This window comes from Urocitellus parryii, chromosome 4 (assembly GCF_045843805.1).
Source record: "Urocitellus parryii isolate mUroPar1 chromosome 4, mUroPar1.hap1, whole genome shotgun sequence".
In the NCBI taxonomy this organism is placed as follows: domain Eukaryota; kingdom Metazoa; phylum Chordata; class Mammalia; order Rodentia; family Sciuridae; genus Urocitellus; species Urocitellus parryii.
In genome coordinates, this window is record NC_135534.1 from 5,394,498 (window position 1) to 5,415,903 (window position 21,406).

The window sequence follows — 21,406 nt, forward strand, 5'->3', positions numbered from 1 at the left end:
AGGCACACTGGCCTCCTAGAGCCCCTCCAACAAATTATCCTCTGCCTGTAAAGCTGCCTCCACCAGTGGGCCCAGGGCTTGACCCCTCACCTCTACACAGGACCTCTTCTCAGCAAGGCCTACCTGATCACTGCATTTCATGTGCAAACAGCCCACTCACCCACTTCTCTTGCTTTACTTCTTTTCCCTACTTCTATCACCAGATAGCAACTGAACCTTCCACTCACCTGTTAACTGTCTTTCTCCCACTAAAATGAAAGCTCCAGGAGGGCAGGGACTTCTGTCTGCTTTTCTGACTGCTAACATACCCAGCACTGGAACAGTACCCAAGACACAGTACTCAAACAACTGAATGCATGGATCCCAAAAACAATGTTGAAAAGGAAAAAAGTCACAGAACAAAGTGACTCACTTTGTATAGTTTAACAGGAGGCAAAACTTATTAAACAAAGGTACACTCATAGATGACACCACCATAAAAGTAAAGCCTTAAAAATAAAATGCCTTAAGTAGCTCAGAAAGAGAAAGGCAAACAAGAAAGTGGCACAGGGAACCAAAGGCAGTGACAACATTCTATTTCTTAATCCAGTCAGTGGGTACACAATTGTCAGTTTTAATTTTTAAGAATATCTGCATACAATATATACTCTTTGAATATATTATCTCACTAAATATTCAAATTTTTAAAAAAGGTTAGAATGAGTACTGGAAAACTATGGGCCACAGACAAATCCAGCCCACCACCTATTTAGACTGTGAGGTTCCACGGGAAGACGGCTACCTTCCTCAGTTTACACACTGGCTCTCTGCTTTCACACACACAGCCCACCCAGGAGCTACACAGACTATTTGGCCTGCAAAGCCTCAAATATTTACCAACTGGCCCTTTGCAGAAAAAATCTGCAGATCTCAATAGAGCTATTTGGTCACAGTATGGAATGTGTAAGGATACTAAGAACAAAATCAAAAGGGCTCAATCATCTGCTAACATACTGACTGATCTTTAGAGGCACATATGACCATGGCATGCTGAAAAAACATTCTATATAACATGTGACTTCACAGCAAAGAGTTATTTGTACAATATCCAAGGTGCCAGAAATATATACATACATGTGAAATAAAACATGTATATAACATAATCATTTGAAGGAAAAAAAAAACTTGCATATAAACGTTCACTCCAAAACCTCCCTCCACCAAAATCGCTATTACCCTGTACTTCCCCAGAGCAACTAGTTAGCCCTCAAAGTTTCTCTATGATCCATAATATTCCATGTCTCTCCTTCAGAACTTAGAGCTACATCCCCAAGCATTTTGCTTTTTTGAGACAGGGAATTACTGAATTCCTGAGGCTGGCCTAATCTTTCGATCCTCCTGCCTTAGCTTCCCAATTTGCTGGGATTACAGGCCATGTGCCACCACAGTGGCTGGAACCTGGGCACTCCTGACTACCAAAATATATTTGGAATTAAGAACAGAGACGTGGTAGTACCTTAGCAGCAAAATATTATGCCTCTGATAGATGCCAAATGCATGACTGTTGAATCCACCTACAGTTATACAATGAAGCAAGGATAAGAAATCCACAATGGGAAAAGGGATCATTCCAGAGTGAAGGGGCAGGAGTCTCACTCACAGACGACAGGCAAATGAGACCTGCTCATGGTCCAAAGTCAGTAGAAACCCTTGGTATCTCTATGTCAACAAAAGAAAACCAGGAGTCACTGTCCCCTCATCCACCACATAAAGACAACTGACAAGAACTACCACCAAAAGAAAAGCAATTAGGAATTAACCATGTGTTCTTAACTCTCAGTGATACACAGCTGTGACATCACTCTTGCAACACAAACTGTGGTCTTGTGCGGCAGTACACACCAAAGGGATCACCTAAATACTGTGATTTCTGCTGTCTCCGAGTCCATTCTTCAGCATGACATAAATTTTCCAAGTATCCATGATCTTTTAAGTTCTGTTCCAATCCCAAACCATGATTCTCATGAAAGGAAGCTACAAGTGCCAATCAAGTCGATACTTAGCAACGTTCCTCCTACCACTGCCCTCATCTAGGGACTGAAGGCCTAGCCAAAGTCATCAGGCAAGGTCCACCTACTAGGCCACAGTAGATGTTACCTGTCCTGATTAGTCTCAGATGCCATGCGTTCTCAGGCAAGCTCTCCTTTCCCCTCTTCTCTCTGCTACAAAACTCTTGCTAAGATTTACCTCCAGGTACAGAGAACCCAAAGCTCCAACTAGCAATGCACTCAGCTTTCTCCAAGTCTGACTCAGCATTCAGTCACACTCTTATTTATGCAGCCTTTTAATTCTGCTAACATTCTAAAACCAAATCTTTCATCTTTCCTGTGAGGACAAATTTCATAGCAGCTGACTTCTAAGGTACAAGAACCACTGAGAAGTACAACATCAGCGCCTCCTTACATCGGATATTCAGAACCTATCAAACTTTATTTGTATAAATTCAGTCAAATGCATTATCTTCACTGATACTTCTAAAACAGGTCAATACTAGCCAACTATGACAAGCAAGGCTGGACACAGTGGCACAAGCCTATAAGCCCAGCAGCTCGGGAGGCTTAGGGAGGAGGATCCCGAGCCTCAGCAACTTAGCTCTAGGCAATTCAGCAGAGACTCGTCTCTCAATAAAATATAAAAAGGGATGGGGACTTGGCTCAGGGGTTGAGCGCCTGTAGGTTCAATCCCAGACACACACACACACACACACACACACACACAGGCAGTCAACAGCCTCTATTCTTTGCCAATTCCTTAACATAAAATGTCCCAGTTAGGCATAATGGTAAGAAGTCTTCACCATCTAACCAACCTAACTGTAATCCTTCAAACCCTGCATTAAACTGGTTATCAATCTATCTAGTAGCTATCTCTCTCCCAATGAAGAGAAATAAAGGAGAGGGAATGAGAGTAAAAGAAAAGGACTTCCAATACAATAGAATCTAAGGAAAAGTCAAAGGGCACAAAAACAATTGCCAGTCAGCCCAGATCCACACTGCAACAGGGAAAAAACCCATCCCCACACCCAGCACCATGCATTTCAGGATGTTCAAGATGTTCAGCAAGAACCTTGAAGCCTTCTGATGGCTCCAGAATCACACAGTCACCACTGCTTCAAATCTGATCTCTGGCAACTTGTATGGAGCAATAAACTTTGACCCTATTTTTCATTACCAAGCAGCTTCACCAGCATGGAAGGAACAGCATTTTTTAAAAATCTATTCTTCTATCATTTTTTATAACTTTCTTTTATTTATTTATATTTGTATGTGGTGCTGAAGATCAAACCCAGCGCCTCACACATGCTAGACAAGCGCTCTACCACTGAGCCACAACCCCAGCCCTGGAATGGCATTTTTTAAGACACCAAAACCAAGTCAAAGTTACCACTTAGTACAAATGAAAAGGGGGGGGGGGGGCAGGTATTTTATTATTTTGCCAGATTTCTAGCAATCTCAACTACCCAAAGTTTAATGAAATTAGCCAACCAATCAATAAACAGAATCTCTTTTCCATGTGGCCCTAGAGTTTCTCACTGAGAGCAACTAACACTCAGTGTTAGGGAAGACTTGTTCCAGCAACTCCCACTCTCGGAGCCAATAAATATCAGCATCTGAGGATGCTCCAGTCCCTTATGTAAAATGCCAGTGTTTACATATAACCTCATACCTTCCTGAATGCTTTTAAGTCATATCTAGGTTATTTATAACTAATACAAAAGAAATGCTATATGAATAGTTGTCATACTATATTGCTTAGGGAATAACAAGAATAACAAGAAGTCCATACATGTTCAGTTCAGATGCAACCATCCTAGGCCTAACCCTAGAGGAAACAAGAGACACCCAAAACCAATGCTCAAACAAGTGTTGGAGAAAAACTGAAGATGAGCAAAGTGACTAGTGGCTACACTTCATTCACATGGATTCAGTGAAGTTTCATGCCTGTGGCAAATTTAAGATTGGTTTTTGGGGACTGGAGATGTGGCTCAAGTGGTAGCACGCTCTCCTGGAATGTACGGGGCACTGGGTTCAATCCTCAGCACCACATAAAAATAAAATAAAGATATTGTGTCCACCTAAAAATAAAAAATAAAAAGATTTGGTTTTTTGGAACTCTCTGGAATTTATTTTAAGTGTTTTCAATCCACAGCTGGTTGAGCCCACACATGTGGACCTGAGGATGCAGAACTCGGAGATACTGAGTGCCAACTACGTAATCCTAAAAAACTTTGCAAATGGTCTACTTTGTAATTGTGTGCCTCTCCCACAAGACTGCAAGTCCTTAAGGGCTTGTTTATCAGTGAACCCCTCTGGCAGAGTAAGGGCTCAATTTACTGGATGATCAAAAAGATGAAGACTAGAAGTATATGAGGTCAACATATACTTGTAGTTCAACACAGACACAGACCAAACTTCACAATGAAAAATCAGAAAGTGCCTCCATGGGTTGGGAGTGTGGCTCAGCTGGTGATGCGCTTTCCTAGCAATGCTTAAGGCCAAGCTCCATCCCCAGCACCGCAAAAGAAAAAAAGGTGGGGTGGACTCCATGACCTTGTCTTTTATATATCCAAATTATATGTCCAAATATTAACATTTAACATAGCTTGTATAGTTTTCATCCTAAATTCTTCCTTTCAGCAAGTTAGTAAATCTAAATTTTAAATATGGCAAGAAAATAATCTCTGCTCCTCTCTCTACTACTGCACTTCATCTACCCAGGAGGAAAAAAAAAATACTCCTTCTGGGTCAGAGTCCAGTCTCTTTATTAACCAGCACAGTCACTGTGTTAAAGATTAAGCTTACTTATTGTATATCCCTCTCTCCCTCAAAGGGCAGAACTGGTAAACTGATCCAGGGATAACTCTCTGGGGAAAGGTATTTAAAAAAAAAAAAAAAAGTTGAATTTGGGATCTAGAAACAGACCTGACAGCTGAGTGACAAGATGAGGACAACAGATACAAAACTCATGGGGCTGGAATTGTGGCTCAGTGGCAGAGCAATTGTCTAGCATGTGTAAGGCACTGGGTTCGATCCTTGGCATGCCATATAAATAAATAAATAAATAAATAAATAAATAAAGGTACATCAACAACTAAAAAATATGAAAAAAAGATATAAAACTCAAAAATTTTAGTAGCATAAGGTTATCCAGAACAGGAGCAAGCCCTAACCTGACAGTTCTGCTAAATTCAACATAATATGGTAATATATTTTCAAGAGTAAAGAAAGAAAAAGTTTCAAAATTATTTTAAAATCAATTCATCTAATATTTAATTTAAAATTCATTCTTCAGGCACCTCAAAAAGTATGTAAGTACACCATCTCTCTCCACAACTAAACAACCTCCAAGGCAGGATCTAGGTACTCCAAAGACAGAGCTCACAGATCACCCAAAGGATCAGGTATCTCACAGTACCTCAACTCTATGGTATAGAACAGTGGTTGTAAAACCCATCAGCAGTTCCATATTGTCTAGGAAGCTTTTTAAAACTAGGTTCTCAGGCAGGGGCTGGGGCTCAGTGATAGAGTGCTCGCCTAGCATGCATGAGGCACTGAGTTCGACTCTCAACACCACATTAAAATAAAGATATTGTGTCCACTTACAACTAAAAAAATAAATATCTTAAATAAATAAATAAATAATAAAACTGAGTTTTCAATCCTTCCACAAATTTCCAGAGGTGGGGTCCAGTATCCATGGTCATAAAACATCCCAAATGATTCTATCCCAGACAAGTCCATCATCTTTCTAGGGTTTCTCAATCTCAACACTACCAAGGTTGGGATTGGATAATTCTGTTGGAGAGAGGGTGTCCTATGCACTGTAGGATGTTTAACAGTAGCCATGGCCTCTACCTTCTAGAAGCACACCAGAGGAGTAACTAAAAATGTCTCCAGACATTCCCAAATGTTTCCTGGGAGGTAAAAATCACCTGTCCAACTACAGGCCAGTTCTCAATTGTTCAATTACTTAACTGAGGCTAATTAACTGGTTTGGTTTGCTATACTTTACATAAAAGCTTATCTTCTAAACTCCAAATTTTTCTTCCTGTCCTTGCATAAATTACACCAGCAAGATGCTCATCTCTACTTAAGACCCACTCTATCAAAATACACTTCCCCAGTGCAACTAAGCAAATCATATCACAATCAACTACCGCTAAGGGAAGATCAAGTACAGTTTCAAGTACCAAGAGCACAGGGTAGGCACTAAAATCCTGAGTTTAGATGACTAAACAAGCAGACCTCTTCGTTAAATATTCTAGACTCCCTGACCAGACAGAGATGCAGAATAGCCTCTAGAGCATACACTCAGAACAACAGTTATTTCCTGAACTACAGACCAAATATCCCTCTCCAAAGTGCTTGGGACCAGAAACGTTTCGGATTTTTTTTGTTTTTCTGGATTTTGGAGTATTTGCCCAGATTTTATGGGTTAAGCATCCCTATTCCAAAAACTGAAACTCCAAAACTTTTTAAGCACCAATAACCAAAAAATGAACAATCAAAAATGCTCTGAAATCCAAAATTTTGAGCCTCAAATCAGTTTCTCAAAGTTTCAGATTTCAGAGCATTTTGGGCTTTCACATTAGGGAATATTCAACCTGTATCTTAGTTGAAATATACATCTCAAATATACATAGCAGCTTTCAATTGTCAACAACAACCAGGAAAATACTATGAAACCCCAAAGTTACTGATATGGGGGCCACTCACACTCAGAAGTACATGAAAAATAGTCCAGTTCTTGATGGCTTGTGTTTAACCACCTCTATAGAAAGCATTCTTAAGTGCCACCACTTATTACCCCAGTAAATAAAATTTAATGATTTTTCAACAAGCTGTCTTGCCAAAAAATGGTAACAACTTCTAGTTCATTCCTGCAGTCCAAGTGACCCTTAAACTGCACAGAGCTTTTATTGATTGATTGATTTTGGTGCTGGGGACTGAACCCAGGGCCTTATGCATGCACTCTACCAACTGAGCTATATCCACAGCCTCTACCCAGAGCTTTACAAAGACAGTCATCAAGAATCAGTTCTTAAACACTTAAACATTTAAAAACCAAATTTAAATTAGTAATAAAAACCACTAATTACTGAACTGATTCTACTTGCTTCACATGTACTAACTCATTTACATATATATCCAGACACATGTGTAACATGTGCATTTGTTGGAACACACTTATGAAATGGACACATTTTTACTCCCATATTACAGAGGAAGCAGAAAGGTTGAGAAACTTGCCCAAGGTCACAGAGCTACAAAGTGGTTAGGCCAAGATTTGAACCAGGCGCTGGAACTCCAGGTTGAAAAAGCTCCAAGGCACCACTGACAGCGCATATTGGGCTTGCTACTTCAGGCACATTACTGTGGCTGAAACTCTGGAGTCCCTTTCCCACTCGCTGCCAATCGGCAACATGACCTTGAGGGAAAATCGAAGTAAACTTCACTAAACAAAGTGGGGCAACATCAACAGGGGTGCCGCGAGGACGAAAGGAACTCCCAAGTGCCCCCTCGCGTAAAAGCAAAACAAACAAAGCTGCACCAGTGCCCGCAAAGAACACGTCGAGCACCAGGGACCTGACAGCGAGCCCTGAGGGAGGCCGTCGGGGCCGGGGACACCCGGGGACTCCTTCCGTCCACCACAGCTCAAAGACCAAGTTCGAGCGAGCGGCGGGCTCCAAGTTTGAATGGGCTTCTTTAAGAGGGAGGTCCTCGGGGCCTCGAGGAGGACCATGCCACGGGCTCCAACTCGCCGGGGCGGCCCGGGGCGGGCCCACCGCGAGCTGCACGTCGGGGCCGGAGCCGCGAGGAGGCCACCCAGACCCCGCGCCAGGCTGCGTGCCGCGCGCTCCCAACCCACGGAAACCCACAAAACTTGTTTCCCGGAGGAGTGCCACAATGGCCCCGGCGACTCGCCGCCTCGCCCGGACGCGCTCCCCCGGCCGCCGGAGCGGCGGCCCGGAGCCGGCTGGTAGGAGGCCGGGCGCAGCGGGCCGGGCGGCGGTCGATGCCGCAGGCACGGGCCGGAGTCGGTTCCCGGCGCGCCTCGCCCGGCCGGCGCCCAAGGCCGCGCACGTCACCTCGGCGCGAAGTTCGCCGCCCGGCGTCCCGCCCGGGATCCGGCTGACAGGAGCGGCCGAGGCCGTGGGGAAGGGCTCGGCGCCGCGCCTCCCGGGCCCGCGGAGCCGCGAATTCCGGGGGGGAGGGGAAAGGGGCCGGGACGCTCCCTCCCGCGCCGCCCGGGCCCGGCCGAGGACCCCCCGCCAGCCCGCCCGCGCGGCTTGCGCACCCCGCGCCACGGCCCCCTCCGCCGACCCCACCCCCATTACCTGGAGGTGCCCACGACCCGCCGCTAGTTGCGCTCAGGCGGGAAAAGCGCTCACCGACACCATCAGCGCAGCGCCCAAAATGGCGGACGTATCAAGCAGGCCTTGAGTTCCCCCCGCCTTCCCTCGGCCGCCTCACAGCCAATCGCGGACCTGACCCCGCCCCCGGGCCCACGCTCATTGGCCTTCTTCTCCCGCCCCCCACAACCTATTGGGCCGCCCAGCGGCTCCCTTGCCTCCACTTTGATTGGGTGAGAGTCCTCGTCAGTCAAGCGCGAGAGTCGCATTCTTTTCCCATGGACTTGACGGATCCGGAACCTCGAGGACCCAGGAGTCTGAGAAACAAATCAGAAATCGGGAGAAGCCTGTCTGAGTACCCCGACCAACGCCGTAGCAACAGCGGGGTCTCTGCTTGAAGGACGCTTCGGACCACCAATCCGAGTGGCCACTGTCTTTTAAAACTAAATTGAGCCAAACCAATCGTGGCCGTGGAACTCGGAGCGCAGTGGAACCAATGGGGTGACCAGGTGGCAGCAGGCAGGCGGGGCTAGGAGCGCCAGGAGGCCGGTGGTGACGTGAGCGACAGTGCGCGCCGGGGCGAAAAGCTCCCGAACTGGGGAATTAGCTCTAGTGGCCGAGCGCTCGCTTAGCGTGTTAGAGGGGGTGGGATCAATGCCCGCATTCTCCGCGACCTCATTTTACTAGGGGGTCACCTCCCGCGGTCACTGTCTCCGAGCAGGTGGCAACCCCGGAAGTGGGCTCTAGATGTGGAGTTACTGATTGCCTCTAGCTGGGCCCCCCACCTTCATGAGGGAGGGGAGACACACAGAACGGGGCGGGGGGGTCCCTTGTATTTGGAGGAAGGATTGACACACGAGTCATCTTCCAGATTGAAGATCTGGCCCGTTTTCCCGCCAGGTTCCCTTTTCAGGTGAGGACCAGGTCCTGGACCTCGGGATCCCTGCCCCCGAACTGCCTGGGGCAAGGAGGATTGCTCACTTCGTACCATTGCAAGTAACCTGCCCTGTTCCTGTGGACTCTCCGCATCCCCCGAAACCCAACCGGCAAAAGCTGAAAGAACCTGGGCAATTGAGTTAGGTGCGCTGGAGCTGCCTGCCAGGGACAGCACTATCACTCACACCAGAGAGCCCTAGAGGGCAACTCCCAGGGCCCATGAAACTGCCCCCACACACACACCGCCTAAGAAACAGCAGGTGACAATAAGGTGAACAATCTGGGGGCCTGGCAGAGAGACCCCCGTAGTGGGACTTTGAAGCACTGGGGAGGCATGTGTGTGCAGGAAGTGGGAGATGGAGTGGCAGAAGTGACTGCTGAGTCTTACAGGGCCTGGAAGGACCATGCCACAATGCCAGTCCTCAAGGCTCACACCTCAGACAGAGGTTCGTTGGTGTGGGGTTGGTCAGGGACGACCATTCCAGCACTAGAGGGCTGCCTGAGGAAATCCATGACCTTGGGTAATGTGGCAGAGCTTGGCTGCTGGGGGAGGGGAAGGGCAGAACCTCCAGGAGTTGAGCACCTGCTGCCTTTACCAAGTTCAGCATCTCTCTGCACCCTCGCCCCTGTCCACAAGCCCCAGCTGGCCTGGGCTCCTTCCACCTCACTGACTCAGGCTTTCTGAGCTCTAACATCAAATGGCAGGGGAACTGCCCAGCTTGGGTTGGATCAATCCCAGGGCCTAGGGACTGCTGACATGCCCCACCCTCACCAATCCACTCTTCAGCGGAGCCTGTGGCTGGAGGCAGACTATCTAGAAAGAGTTCATTTGGGGAGCTCCAAACAGTATTATCCCCATTTTACAATTCAGTTAATGGAGGCCCATAAAGCATTCAGACACCAGGTGCAGCCGAGTTGGCCAGGTGACCTTGGCTAGGTGATACAACCTCTCTGATTCTCCTGGTCTTCTCTGTGAAGTGCAGGTGATAATACCTACTGGGGTGCATGCCTTGAGCGATACTGGGTATCTAGGGAGGCAGCAAACAAGGACAGATATTGTTCACATCAATGCTACTGCTCAGAGAGGCTAGAGGCTTTATTCAAGATCACACAGCTAGTAAGAAACAGTCAAAACTGAGGCAAGTTGATGCAGTTAAGGAGGGGGAAATACAGGCAGATGACCTGGGTGGGAGTGGGCATGCCAGGGAAAGCAGATGGTACAGTGCATTTGGTGGAGGACAAGGTCAGGGTGACCACAGGTCTGGGGAAAGAGAACAGGAAGCAGGTCAGGAGGGATCTACAGAGGTCTTGCAAGTCAAACAAAGAGACCTTGGGGTTAGGCCCAGGCAGTGGGAGCCAGGGAGGGCCCCTGGGCAGAAGAAGTTCTGCCTATACTTTAGAAACGATAGAGTCAAGCAAGAATAGCAGGTATCACCTGTGATCCCAGTGACTCAGGAGGCTGAGGAGGATCCCAAGTTTTTCAAAGCCAGCCTCAGCAACTTAGTAAAGCCTTAAGCAAGTTAGGGAGACCTTGTCTCAAATATTATAAAGGCTGGGGATGTAACTCAATGGTTAAGTGCCCCTGGATTCAATCCCCAGTACCAAAAAATTAAAAATCAGACAAGGTTGAGGGTGTAGTTCAGTGGTAGTGTTTTCCTAGCATGCACGAGGCCCTAGGTTTGAACCCCAACACCGCACATACACAAAAGAGTTGAGACAGGCTACTGGGAGCTCCAGGCCACAGTTGGTCCCTAAGAGGATGGCTGGCCCCAGGTTAGGAGGGGCAGCTGGGCTGGAATCTGCTATCTGTGCTGTCCATCGAGGGACTCCTGCGTCCATTTCACTCATTCCATCAGCAGAGGATCTGCCAGTGTCTGCTTCAAGCTCCTCCATTCCAGACTCAGCTGGGTCACAAAGATGTGTGCCCTGTAATTAAATGAGATGACACACCTCACTCATGGTAAGTGACCCCCCCCCCCCACTCACCAATTATGGAGCATTCCTAACCTAGCTGGAAGGACTGCAGTCAGGGAGGGCTTCCTGGGGGAGTATCTGATGTCAGCCCTTCTCCTGAGGCTAATGGGGAGCCGCAGACAGGCCTGGAGCAAGGGAATGCTTTGCATTCACACAGATCAACCTGTACACCCTAAAAGTTGTGGAGTATATGGGTCACCACCCTCTCCCTTTCCCTCCCGATCCTTTTTTAGCTTAATTTTTAATGTTTAACTTTTCAGTCAATCCACACTTTTTAAAAAGTACACGTTTTTGATATTTTCAAATATCAAAGAAGAGTGTGATACCCTTGTACCCAGTAGATGAAACTACCTCTAAAACTCTGTGGAGGGACACAGAACTGCCCTATTTTAATTCTATCAAGTAATAATTTTCTTAAATGGTGGTATTCTGTCATTTATTATTTGTTTATTTCTGTGTGGTGCTGAGGATTGAATCCAGTGCCTCACACACGCTAGGCAAGTGCTCTACCACAGAAGTACCGCCCCAGCCCCTACCAAGTAATAATTTTTAAAAAAAAACAAAAAATCCCATGATTTCATAAAAGGACCTTTTAACTCAGACATACATACACTCAGGAAAGATGAGCTCTGAATAAAGACTTTAAATTGAGGAAGTTTAATTTGAAGAAAAAGATACTACCTTATCTTCCCTTTTGTTCTGTTGCCAGGGCACAGTCACCCCTGGACTGGCACAGATCCGCCGGCTGGAGTGGGGCCTCCTAGCAGAGGACATGCTCCGGAAGGGCTTGGGCAGTGTCCAGGAGCTGCCGTCCAGCCTGGTGCCGGGTTAGGTCAAGGTCTGCTGCGGCTGGAGGGGAGCCAAGCCCGCGGAGGGGTGGACCCACTTTGGCCTGGGAATTGAAGCCCTCTGCTTCTCTTTGTTTTTTTGTCAGTGCAACAAGTTCAGCCTGGGCTAGGGGGAGGCACCTTCCTCCCCACAAAGGATCGCTGAGAGCCCAGTGTTGGGAGCAAGGGGAATTCTGGGTGTCTTCCTGGTTGCCAGCAGCATGCTTCTGCAGGAAGAAAGAGAAGAGGACGTTGGGTGGAGAGAGGCAGAGGCTTGGGACTTGGGAGAGCACCAGAGAGGAGCCCGCAGGGGGCTTCAGGGTGGGTCTCTGAGGTGTGGTTCAGTCCAAGGCTGAGAAGAGCCGACTGAGTACCCCTGAGGAGGAGCCTGAGTGGTACCCAAGCCCGACGCCCAGACAGGTGACCTGCTTGGCCGTTGAAGTGCCCAAGCCCTGGCCGTGAGGATTCTATCCCCTGCCTCCTTGTGGCCCAGGGGCAGAAGCAGGGCGGGCAGGGAGCCCCCACCGCTCCTGGGGAGAGGGCTAGAGGGGGCTGAGCTGAGCAGATGGTCCACTCTGACAGGTTGACTGGAAAGGAGCTGATGACACAAGGGAGATCCCACAGGGCCAGGGAGGGGTGATGGGGACCTGGGGAGCGGTGGCTGTCACTGCAGGGGTGAGTGGACGGAGGGAGGGAGGAGGCCAGATGGCCACATTGAGTAGCAGTTAGTAATGTTTACTGGATTAAAGGAACAATTCAGAGAATGAATGAGAATAATCCTAGCTTTGCTTCTGGTTTCCCAAGCCTGTGTTCCCTCAACTATGAATAGGGGACACCATCTAGCTCGCTGGCTGCCTTGAAGGTAAATAAGCCCGGTTAACTTCACCCCTCATTTAAGACACATCTCAGGAAGCCCTGTCGGCCATCCTCTGAACACCACATCCCCGGGGCTCCAGGGTGTCTTTCTCTGTGCTGTCCTGACAGCTTTGCAGACTGCCCTGTCACTGGGGCTGAGGGCTGTCAAGGAGGGACCTCACCTGCTAATCTAGGCCTCCCAGCAGGTCAGAGCTCAGGTGCAGGACTCTGCCTGCAGGAAGTGCCTGCCGAAGGCTGACAGATTGACATGGCAGGCAGTGAGCAGACAGTTCCTTCCCTCCCCCAGCTGACTACACGGGTAGGAAAGGAATGGACAGCCTCTGGCCACAGAAGGCACCCCTAGCCATGCAGCAGGTCTGTTGGGGGTACTGGGTAACAACCCAGTGCCAGGGGAGGGCAGAGAGGGCTGCACCATGACTCAACCTTTGGCCCATGCAGGTGGCCAGGAGTCGGCAGCTCGGGCTGCTCTTCCCTGGCAGGCTTTCAGCCTAGCTGGCTGGCAGAATAAACCCAGAGTGCTTCTAGAAGACCCCATGAAGCAGTCCCCTGCTGCTGAGTCAGCAGACACCTCTGCTGGGCTGTTCAGGTTGGAACTTAGGCCTCAATCAGCACCTCAGGGCACCTGGCCCACCCTAGAAGACCAGCAGTCCTGATGTTTAGGGGCCTGAATCCTGCAGGCCACTGGCATGTGGCAGGAGACTGGACTTAGACCTAGGAACTCTGGTACCCCTTTGGCTCTGCCAGTCCATCAGCTGAGTTTTAACAGGTCACGGCCTGGCTTTACCAAGGAGCTGCTACCAGCCTCAACTGGGGAGGGAGGCGCAGGCTGCCTCACTGAACCCCTCCTAGAGGAGGAAGCCAGGCAGAGGTGCAGCAGGCCCCCAGGCAGATCCAACCTCTCCAATCTGCAAAGGGACCTTGGGTGTGGGTCCCCACCCTCCAGGCCCAGCTCTGACTCAGAGGCTGCACCATCAGGTCACCCTGCCTATTACTGCAGGATAACCCTCGCCTCAGGGGACTCCTGGTAATTGGGGGCGGGAACAACTCACCAAAGGTCTGTCCCAGGAAGTCGGGAGCTGGCAGGCTCGTTGCTCCGCTGTTGCCCAGCCTCTCCCCTGGAGGGGCAGCCACCCGACACCCGCAGTGTGCCTAGGAGTCCTATCATGAAGGCCAAGCTGCAGCTGGTCCTGCTCACACCTCCCCTCACTTGGCAGTGTCGCTTCATCTGCACATCGAGCCCCCTGGATATAGGCTGAGAGTTCAAGTTCAGGGTCCTGTTGGAGAACTAGGGGACTCACTGGGCCCCTCTCCCAGATCCTGGTGACTGGGCTTTTCAGTGGAGCTGTACCCAGCACTAGGTATGGTCCTTTCCTGACCTCCTGGGTGTTCTGGTTGGGGTCACTCCCTCCCTCATCTCCAGAGTAGGTTGTTCCTGCTGGCCCTTGAGCACCGGAACAGCCTCCTCACCTCCCTCTATAGACTGGGGACTTCCCAGGGGCAGGGACTGAACCTCACCCCGTTTCCTCTAGCACCAGCCAGATGGGCACACACAGACCTCAGACTTTCTTTGCTGACTGCCTCTGGGAACAGGGGCTCCCACCTCATACAGGGTAAAGCTGGAAGTTCCCGTCTAGTGGGATCCACGGGGTGGGGGGTCAGTAGGGGCACCCCATCACAGTGAGCAGCCCTGGGCCAGCTCACAAGAAGTCAGAGGGTAGCTAGCATGGGCAGGATACAGCCCAAAGTGCCTGTGCAAAACGGAAATGTAGCCCTGGCACAGTGGCATACACCTATAATCAAGGTACTCAGAGGCTAAGGCGAGAAGAGTTCAAGGCCAGCCTGGGCAACCCAGTAAAACCCTGTCTCAAAATAAAAATGGCAAGGTATGTAGCTCAGGGCACCAGGCTAGTGCGTGTGGAGTCCTGGGTTCCATCCCCAGCACCGCAGGAAAGAAAACCGAGGACAGCAAAAGCAGAGCAGATCAGGCTTCCGGACCACAGACCAGTCCACGGAGCCAGCTCCGCCTGTGGCCAGGCGCCTCCAGTCTTTGCCTAAGGCCTCCAACCTTCCCTTGGGGACCTGACAGTGGGACACCCATACACAGGAAGGCAAGCACAACGGCCGTCCACAGGTCAGGGTTTGCTCCAGGGAGACACAACTCAAAACACACAGGGCACAAAAGAATGGCAGTTACATTAAAAAAAAAAGTTAAGTTTATAAATATTTTCTCCACTGTACAAAGTTTCCCCAGCCCTGCCCACCCCCATCACTGTTCACATTTCTCATGTTTTAAAATCCCAATTATATTTATTTTTTAAATCATAAAATATATTTTTTCTTTGTTCATATTTAAAAATATTTACAGGGGCACAGAGAGGCTGGGGTGGGCCAGCCGAGGTCAGGATGAGTCCGTGCAGGGGGACGGAGGGGGCGGGAAGAGGTGGCAGTAACTCCGCTCGGTGACGGGCGAGGGAGGGCAGCTGTCCTCCGCTGACAGGTACTGGCTGTGGGGCGTGGGTGGGGGCGGGTAGGGGTCTGAGTCCGAGTTCAAATCCAGGTAGTACTTGCTGGCCTTCCAGCGGCTGGTGCTGTAGTCGCTGTCACACACGTCCGTGCTGCAGGGTGTCGCTGGGGGCGCCATGCCTCGAATGATGTAGGGCCTAAAGCAGACAGAGAGGAGGAGGCTCGTGCACAGGGCCCTGGCATGGCTTATCTGTTCGCAAGTGTTGGAAGAGGCAGGCCTGACTCAGGATCCAGCCCAGCTGTGTGGCCTGGGCAAGTCTCCCACCCTCTCCAACCTACCCACATGCTGAGTCCAGCCCAGGGAAGGAACCAGGAACCAGGCCCAGGCGGGGCTGCCTTAACAGGGAAGGCAGGCAGGCCGCAGAGCCGCCAGGCTGAGCTTGGGCGGGAACTCAACCTCTCTTCAGTTTCTTACTGATAAACAGAGAGAGAGAGAGAGAGAGAGAGAGAGAGTGTGTGTGTGTGTGAGAGAGAGAGAGAGAAACAGCCCTATTTCTTAAGCAGCTTGTGAGGATTAAGTGAGATTGCATGGAAAATGCTAGAAGCAGTGCCCAACAAGCACAAGCACTTCACCACTGCTGGCCATGACTTCACTGTGGTCACTGGTAGAGACCAGTGGCCTGGAACGGTGCATCTTGGGTTAAAGCAGTCCAACACTGGAGATGTCCCCTGGTCTTCTAGAGGCTGCCTGCATCCAACCGAGGCCCAGGAACCCCGCATCAGGCCACCTGGCCTGAGTGCAGGGCAGGGTCATGGCTGTTTGAGAGCCCAGTCTGGCTGAGGCTCCCAGTGGCTGGATCACAGAACCAGGGCAGCAGGACCACACACCTCACGGGACCCAAATGCTGCCAAGTCAGACAGTGGCAGATGTCCTAGAGGTGAGGTCCAGAGCAAAGGCACAGGGTGGGACAGGAGACTAGGGGACTGGCTTGTCTGCTGTAGTATGACTTCTCTGGGCACAGTAACAGGGGCTGCTGTGACAGTGACAGTCCAAGGCCGGCAGTGGAGGCTGGATGCTCAGCACCAGGGGGCGCTGCAGGTTCTTGAGGACAGAGATGACCCAGTAGAGAGCAGGCAGAAATGGAAGGGGGGCCTTTGCCAAGGCTGCAGTTCCTGGGCCTCCTAGCCCTGCCAGGAAGCCTTTCCAGTCCCTGAGTTCCCAGAAATGGCCACTAGATGGCAGGCAGTGGAACCTCAGAAGACCCTGCTGTTCCAAGACCAGGACATTGAGGACACAGGGCCAGAGGTGTGCCAGAGCCCTGGTCTCTACACTGGCCTGGGCCCATCCCACCTGCCCTAACAGGTGGCTCCTCCAGGGGTGAGGCTGGGTGTCCAGGAGGATGGGCCCTGTTGGCCGTAACCACAGGGTTAAAGGTCAGGGCTTACCCCTTTCTACACAGGCTCTGACTGGACTCTGCAGACAGCAGATGAGACCCACATCCTCTTGCCACTCTCAGTGGCTCCTCTGCACCCAGAGGGGTGGCCTACAACCTTCAGTAGGCAGCTTGGGGGTCAGGGTCCACCTGAGCCTGTCCCAGGTGGACAAGCATAAGGAGCAAGGGTCGTTCTAACAGAGGTCCATGCTATAGGCCCCTGCCAGGGACACGCTACCTGCTTGCACACATGTATTTGTCCTTCAAAGGATGGGAACACCAGGAGGTGGCATCATGGTCAGGGTCCCATAACCAGGTTCAGTCAGACCCCAGAATCCAAATCCTGGCCCCCTGTGCATTGGCCACCCTGCAGTGACGGCAGGTGGGGAGGAACACCCCTGGTGGCACCCTCAAGCCCACCACTCCTGGACCCTGTCCTGGCTTACTGAGTTCCCCCTGGAGTGCTCGGAACCCGTCCAGGGCCACTGGTTTCTGAACTGAACAGGCAGGCCGCAGGGCTCATGTTGGGAGAGTAGCCAGGAGAGCCAGGGCAGCTGGGCTGGGCCCAACATGACTCTTGCTATGAGACGGGGCTGGCAGAGGACGCCCACCTGTATGGCCTGGCAGTGGCCGGAATGTTTGAGGAGTAGAACATGTCCATGTTGCACAGCGAGGGGTCCGTGGCAGGCGACGGAGGCGGGTTCAGGATCTGAGGAGAACCAATAGGTTACCCCTGGCCTTGCCAGAGTGGGTCCTTGCTTCATGGCGAAGGGCTCTGTCCTGGGCCCTGTGTTTCCTGGGATCCCCTGTTCTCTTGGGCTCTGGTCAGAGCTGGGGGGACTTAAAAAGCAGAGGGGAGACAACAGCCACTGCCCTGAGGTCCTGCCAGTCGAGGCGTGGAGAGCGGGTGTGTCTCCAGCCCGGGACCCTCCCCCTTCCCGCTAGCCCTGCTGACCACCAGGCGCCCGGGCCCGGGCCCAGACACTCAGCTGCGAACACACACACACACACACACACACACACACACGAGACCTGAACGAGGAACCCCAGTTCCCGAGCTGGTCGCCCTTTGGCCCTGACCCCAATAGCAGCAGATGTCTCTGCCAGCACATCCGACCACCCATCTCCAGAGCTGCATGACAGCAATGCCCTCCACCAGACAACGCAAGAATCCCGTCACCACTTCCCAGCCTCAGATGCCACCTGGCCGGGGCCACGCCTCTCCACCTCAGTTCCCCATCTCTAAAAGGGGCCGTGACCTGCTTCACAGGCTGTTCCAGGCCCTGCTCCCTATCTAGGGTGGGTCTTCTTCAGCCCAAACAGCCCAGCCGGCCTGGGGATTCCCTGGAAACCGCCCTACAGTGGGGAGGGCACGACACTGGGGATGGGGTCAGGCGGGGACTTCCCTGCAGAAGCCAGGAGGGGAGCAGCAGAAGGACCTCCTGCAGCTGTCCAGGCTCCAGGCCCGAGGGTCCCTTTCCAGGCACACCTGCCTCCCAGGCACACCGGGTTTCTACCCAGCGTCCTCCTGGGCTGGGTTTAAGTGCTGCCTGCTCCAGGAACCAGGTCTAGGTGACGAGTTGTTGAGATGGCTTTCCAGCGCTGAAGTGGCCCTCCCGACACGCTCCTCCCAGGGGACCCCCAGCCCATCTGTGCAACTCCCACCTGCCTGTTCCCTGTGTCCACCCCCACTCACAAGGCCGCACACAGAACTCTCCCCTCAGGTTATCACGTGGCTTCTGTCTCCTGGTTAGACCCCGACACCACAGTCCACCTGACGCCAGCAGCAAAGGAAAAACACAGGACCCGCCTCCCTGGGCCCGGCTAGTGCGCCCGCAGGACAGAAGACCACATCAGGAGGACAGGAAGGCAGAGAGCAGGGCAGAGCCCGGGCCCCCGGAGACCTCTCCAACCTACACCTGCGGACACCCGCGGCCCATTATCAAGACACGAACAGACTCTGCCGAGGGAATAAGACTGCAGCTTCTTAAGACACGAAAGATGTCGGAAGTCATTTCTGAGGAAAGAAATTCAAGGCTTCCCTGCACTAAGGGAGCCCGAACCTGTTTCCTGCCCCTCCCAGCCCCAGGCTCTTGCCTTCTGCAGACATTTTTAGTTCCACACATGGACACAACATTTTTATTTTGTTTATTCATTTTTATGTGGTGCTGATGATCGAGCCCAGGGCCTCACATGTGCAAGGCAAGCGCCCTGCCCTAAGCCACGACCCCAGCCCTGCGGACTCTCTTTAATCATGTTCCTTATCGCTGCCACAACCGGCAGGACTGCGTGGAGTTCCACAGACAGCCCATCCCCAGGGTGTGATTAAAGCAGAATGTGCAAAGGGACGTCATAACTTTGTTAATAATAAACACAAAATTTACAAGTTTGGACCCCCCCCCCAAAAAAAAAAAAAAAAAGAAATACAAGATTTCAACAAGACACCACTGTACCCTACAATAGTCTGCAGGACGGTGAGTTTGCAAAGGCCAATCTGGCTGGTGTGGCCCTCTGCTGGCAGGAAGAGGGACTGTCCCATGGAGGCTGCTTAGCAAGAATGTTCAATTGGTCTCTATGGGAGGGGCTTGTCACCTGTCAGGATTTGGGCCCAGAGAACAAGACAGCCCTGCCTGTGACAGCAGCTTCGGGTGCAGGAGAGCACAGTCGGGGGTGACAGGGAATCAGGCAGGCTGGCAGAGTCCCCCTGCCAAGGGCCCACCAGGCTAGAGTCACTGAGCTCCTCAGCCTCCTCACATGAGGATTCCAACAGCATTCCGGGGGTTAAGGGTATAACATGGAGCCACGTACGGGGCACACCATGGCTGGGCCTCCACAAAGCTCAGTGGACACTGCTGGTAGCAACAGGCAGGCTCAGAGCACAACCTGTTGGGTTTTCCAAAGTGCATATGGAACACTGGTGAAAGCCGAGGAAGATCAGAGGATGGTGTTGGGGTCCTGTTTAGGACACTATCCTGAAGTTACACAAGGCATCACTGCTGGGGAAGCTGGGCAGAGGGTAGGCGGCTCTGAATTACTTCCTGCAACTGCACATAAATCTTCAAGGATCACAAAATAAAAAGTAAGAAAACAAAACAAAACAAAAAACCAACGCACCCACTTTGCAGGGAAAATAAAGTCTGGGCCTTGTCTACCTACAGATTACCTCAAGAGGACACCAAAAGGACCCACCACAGGATGCACCTCCAGGGGCCATGCCTGGCTTGCGGCAGCCCTGTGTCTCACACTCTCCTTTACTTTTTTTTTTTTTTTTTTGTACAGGGGACTGAACTCAGGCGCACTTCACCACTGAGCCATAATCCTGGCCCTATTTTGTATTTTATTTAGAGACAAGGTCTCACTGGGTTGCTAAGGACCTCACTAAGTTGCTGAGTCTGGCTTTGAACTCACAGATCCTCCTGCCTCAGCCTCCTAAGCCACTGGGATTATAGGCATGCGCCATCACACCTAGTTTTCTGTACCTTTTGAATTGTGTACCATGGACACACGATTACTGATGCAAAATAAGCTGTTAATTTGAAAATAATTGGCTCCACACAGAGTTTCTTTGGGGGTGATGAAAATGTTCTAAACTCAACCATAGCGACGATTGCGTGTAGCTGTGAAATAGCCAGCTGCTTGGGGCCCTGTGCTACCCAGCAGAGCCCGTGAAGGGCAACTGCAGCCTCCCGAGCACCATGAGGCATGTGGGGTAAGGGAGCTGCTTCCGGCAGTTGGCCTGGCCTCAGGCAGGATCCTGGAGCCTTTAGATGGTAACATGGGTCCCTGAGAGGTGGCAGCAACAAGAGCGCCAGAGGAATGGGCTACTCTAAACTTCAGACTGCTCTTGGCCTTCCCTTGTCCCTAAAAATAGCCAGGCCTTGGAGCTTCAGAAGATAGTTCCCGCCCTGAGATACCACCCTCCTCCGCCCTCTCCTCCTAAGGCCTGTCACTCTTATCACAGTTGATAAGAACTGGACCACACCCAGTGGGAGAGACACCCAGAAGCAAGGGACACCAGAAGCAGGGGGTGCCAGTCCTGGCAAAGCAGGGCTCACTGGGGGGACCCAGATGGGACTGTCCTTACCTTAGAAAAGAGCACAGCGGCAGAAGAGCTGGCTTTGGGAGGAATCAAGAGCCTGCAAGGGCCGCAAAGCCAGAGCCCCCTACTATGGATCTGCCTCCTGTGGTTCCAGAAGCCCGCGGTCGGTCAATGGAAATCTTAATATTTTTCTTGATTTTCTCAAAGGAGAGGCCACATTCACATAGCTTATTACAGTCTGCTGATGTAATTGTTGCGGTTTATTATTTGCTACTATTAATCTCTTACTGTGTCTAATGTATAATTACGCCTGTCATCCCAGCTATTCTGGAGGCTGAGGCAAAAGGATCACAAATTCAAGGCCAGCCTGGACACTTTAGTGAAGCCCTGTCTCAAAATAAAAAGGGCTGGGGACATATCTCAGTGGTAGAGTGACCCTGAGTTCAATCCCCCATGCCAAAAAATA

General features: G+C 51.1%; 2 protein-coding genes across 14 annotated transcripts in view; both read right to left on the reverse strand.

Annotated features, from left to right (window-relative positions):
- The window catches only part of Ppp6r3 (protein phosphatase 6 regulatory subunit 3), a 136,453-nt gene extending 127,986 nt beyond the window's left edge, over nt 1-8,467 (reverse strand). For 9 of the 11 annotated variants that reach the window (XM_026396525.2, XM_077797913.1, XM_077797912.1 and 6 more), the window contains exon 1: nt 8,378-8,467. The gene's annotated coding sequence lies outside the window, so the exon portion shown is untranslated. The remainder of the gene's footprint in view (nt 1-8,377) is intronic. The other 2 variants (XM_026396529.2, XM_026396523.2) reach the window with 2 other exon arrangements.
- A 6,772-nt stretch (nt 8,468-15,239) lies between these two features.
- Nucleotides 15,240-21,406, reverse strand: part of Lrp5 (LDL receptor related protein 5) — a 97,860-nt gene continuing 91,693 nt past the window's right edge. For all 3 annotated transcript variants that reach the window (XM_026396513.2, XM_077797915.1, XM_026396514.2), the window contains 2 exons: nt 17,513-17,610; nt 15,240-15,665 (listed from right to left, as the gene is read on the reverse strand). In XM_026396513.2, coding sequence (XP_026252298.1) covers nt 15,404-15,665; nt 17,513-17,610 — 360 coding nt within the window. In that variant the 3' untranslated portion in view covers nt 15,240-15,403. The remainder of the gene's footprint in view (nt 15,666-17,512; nt 17,611-21,406) is intronic.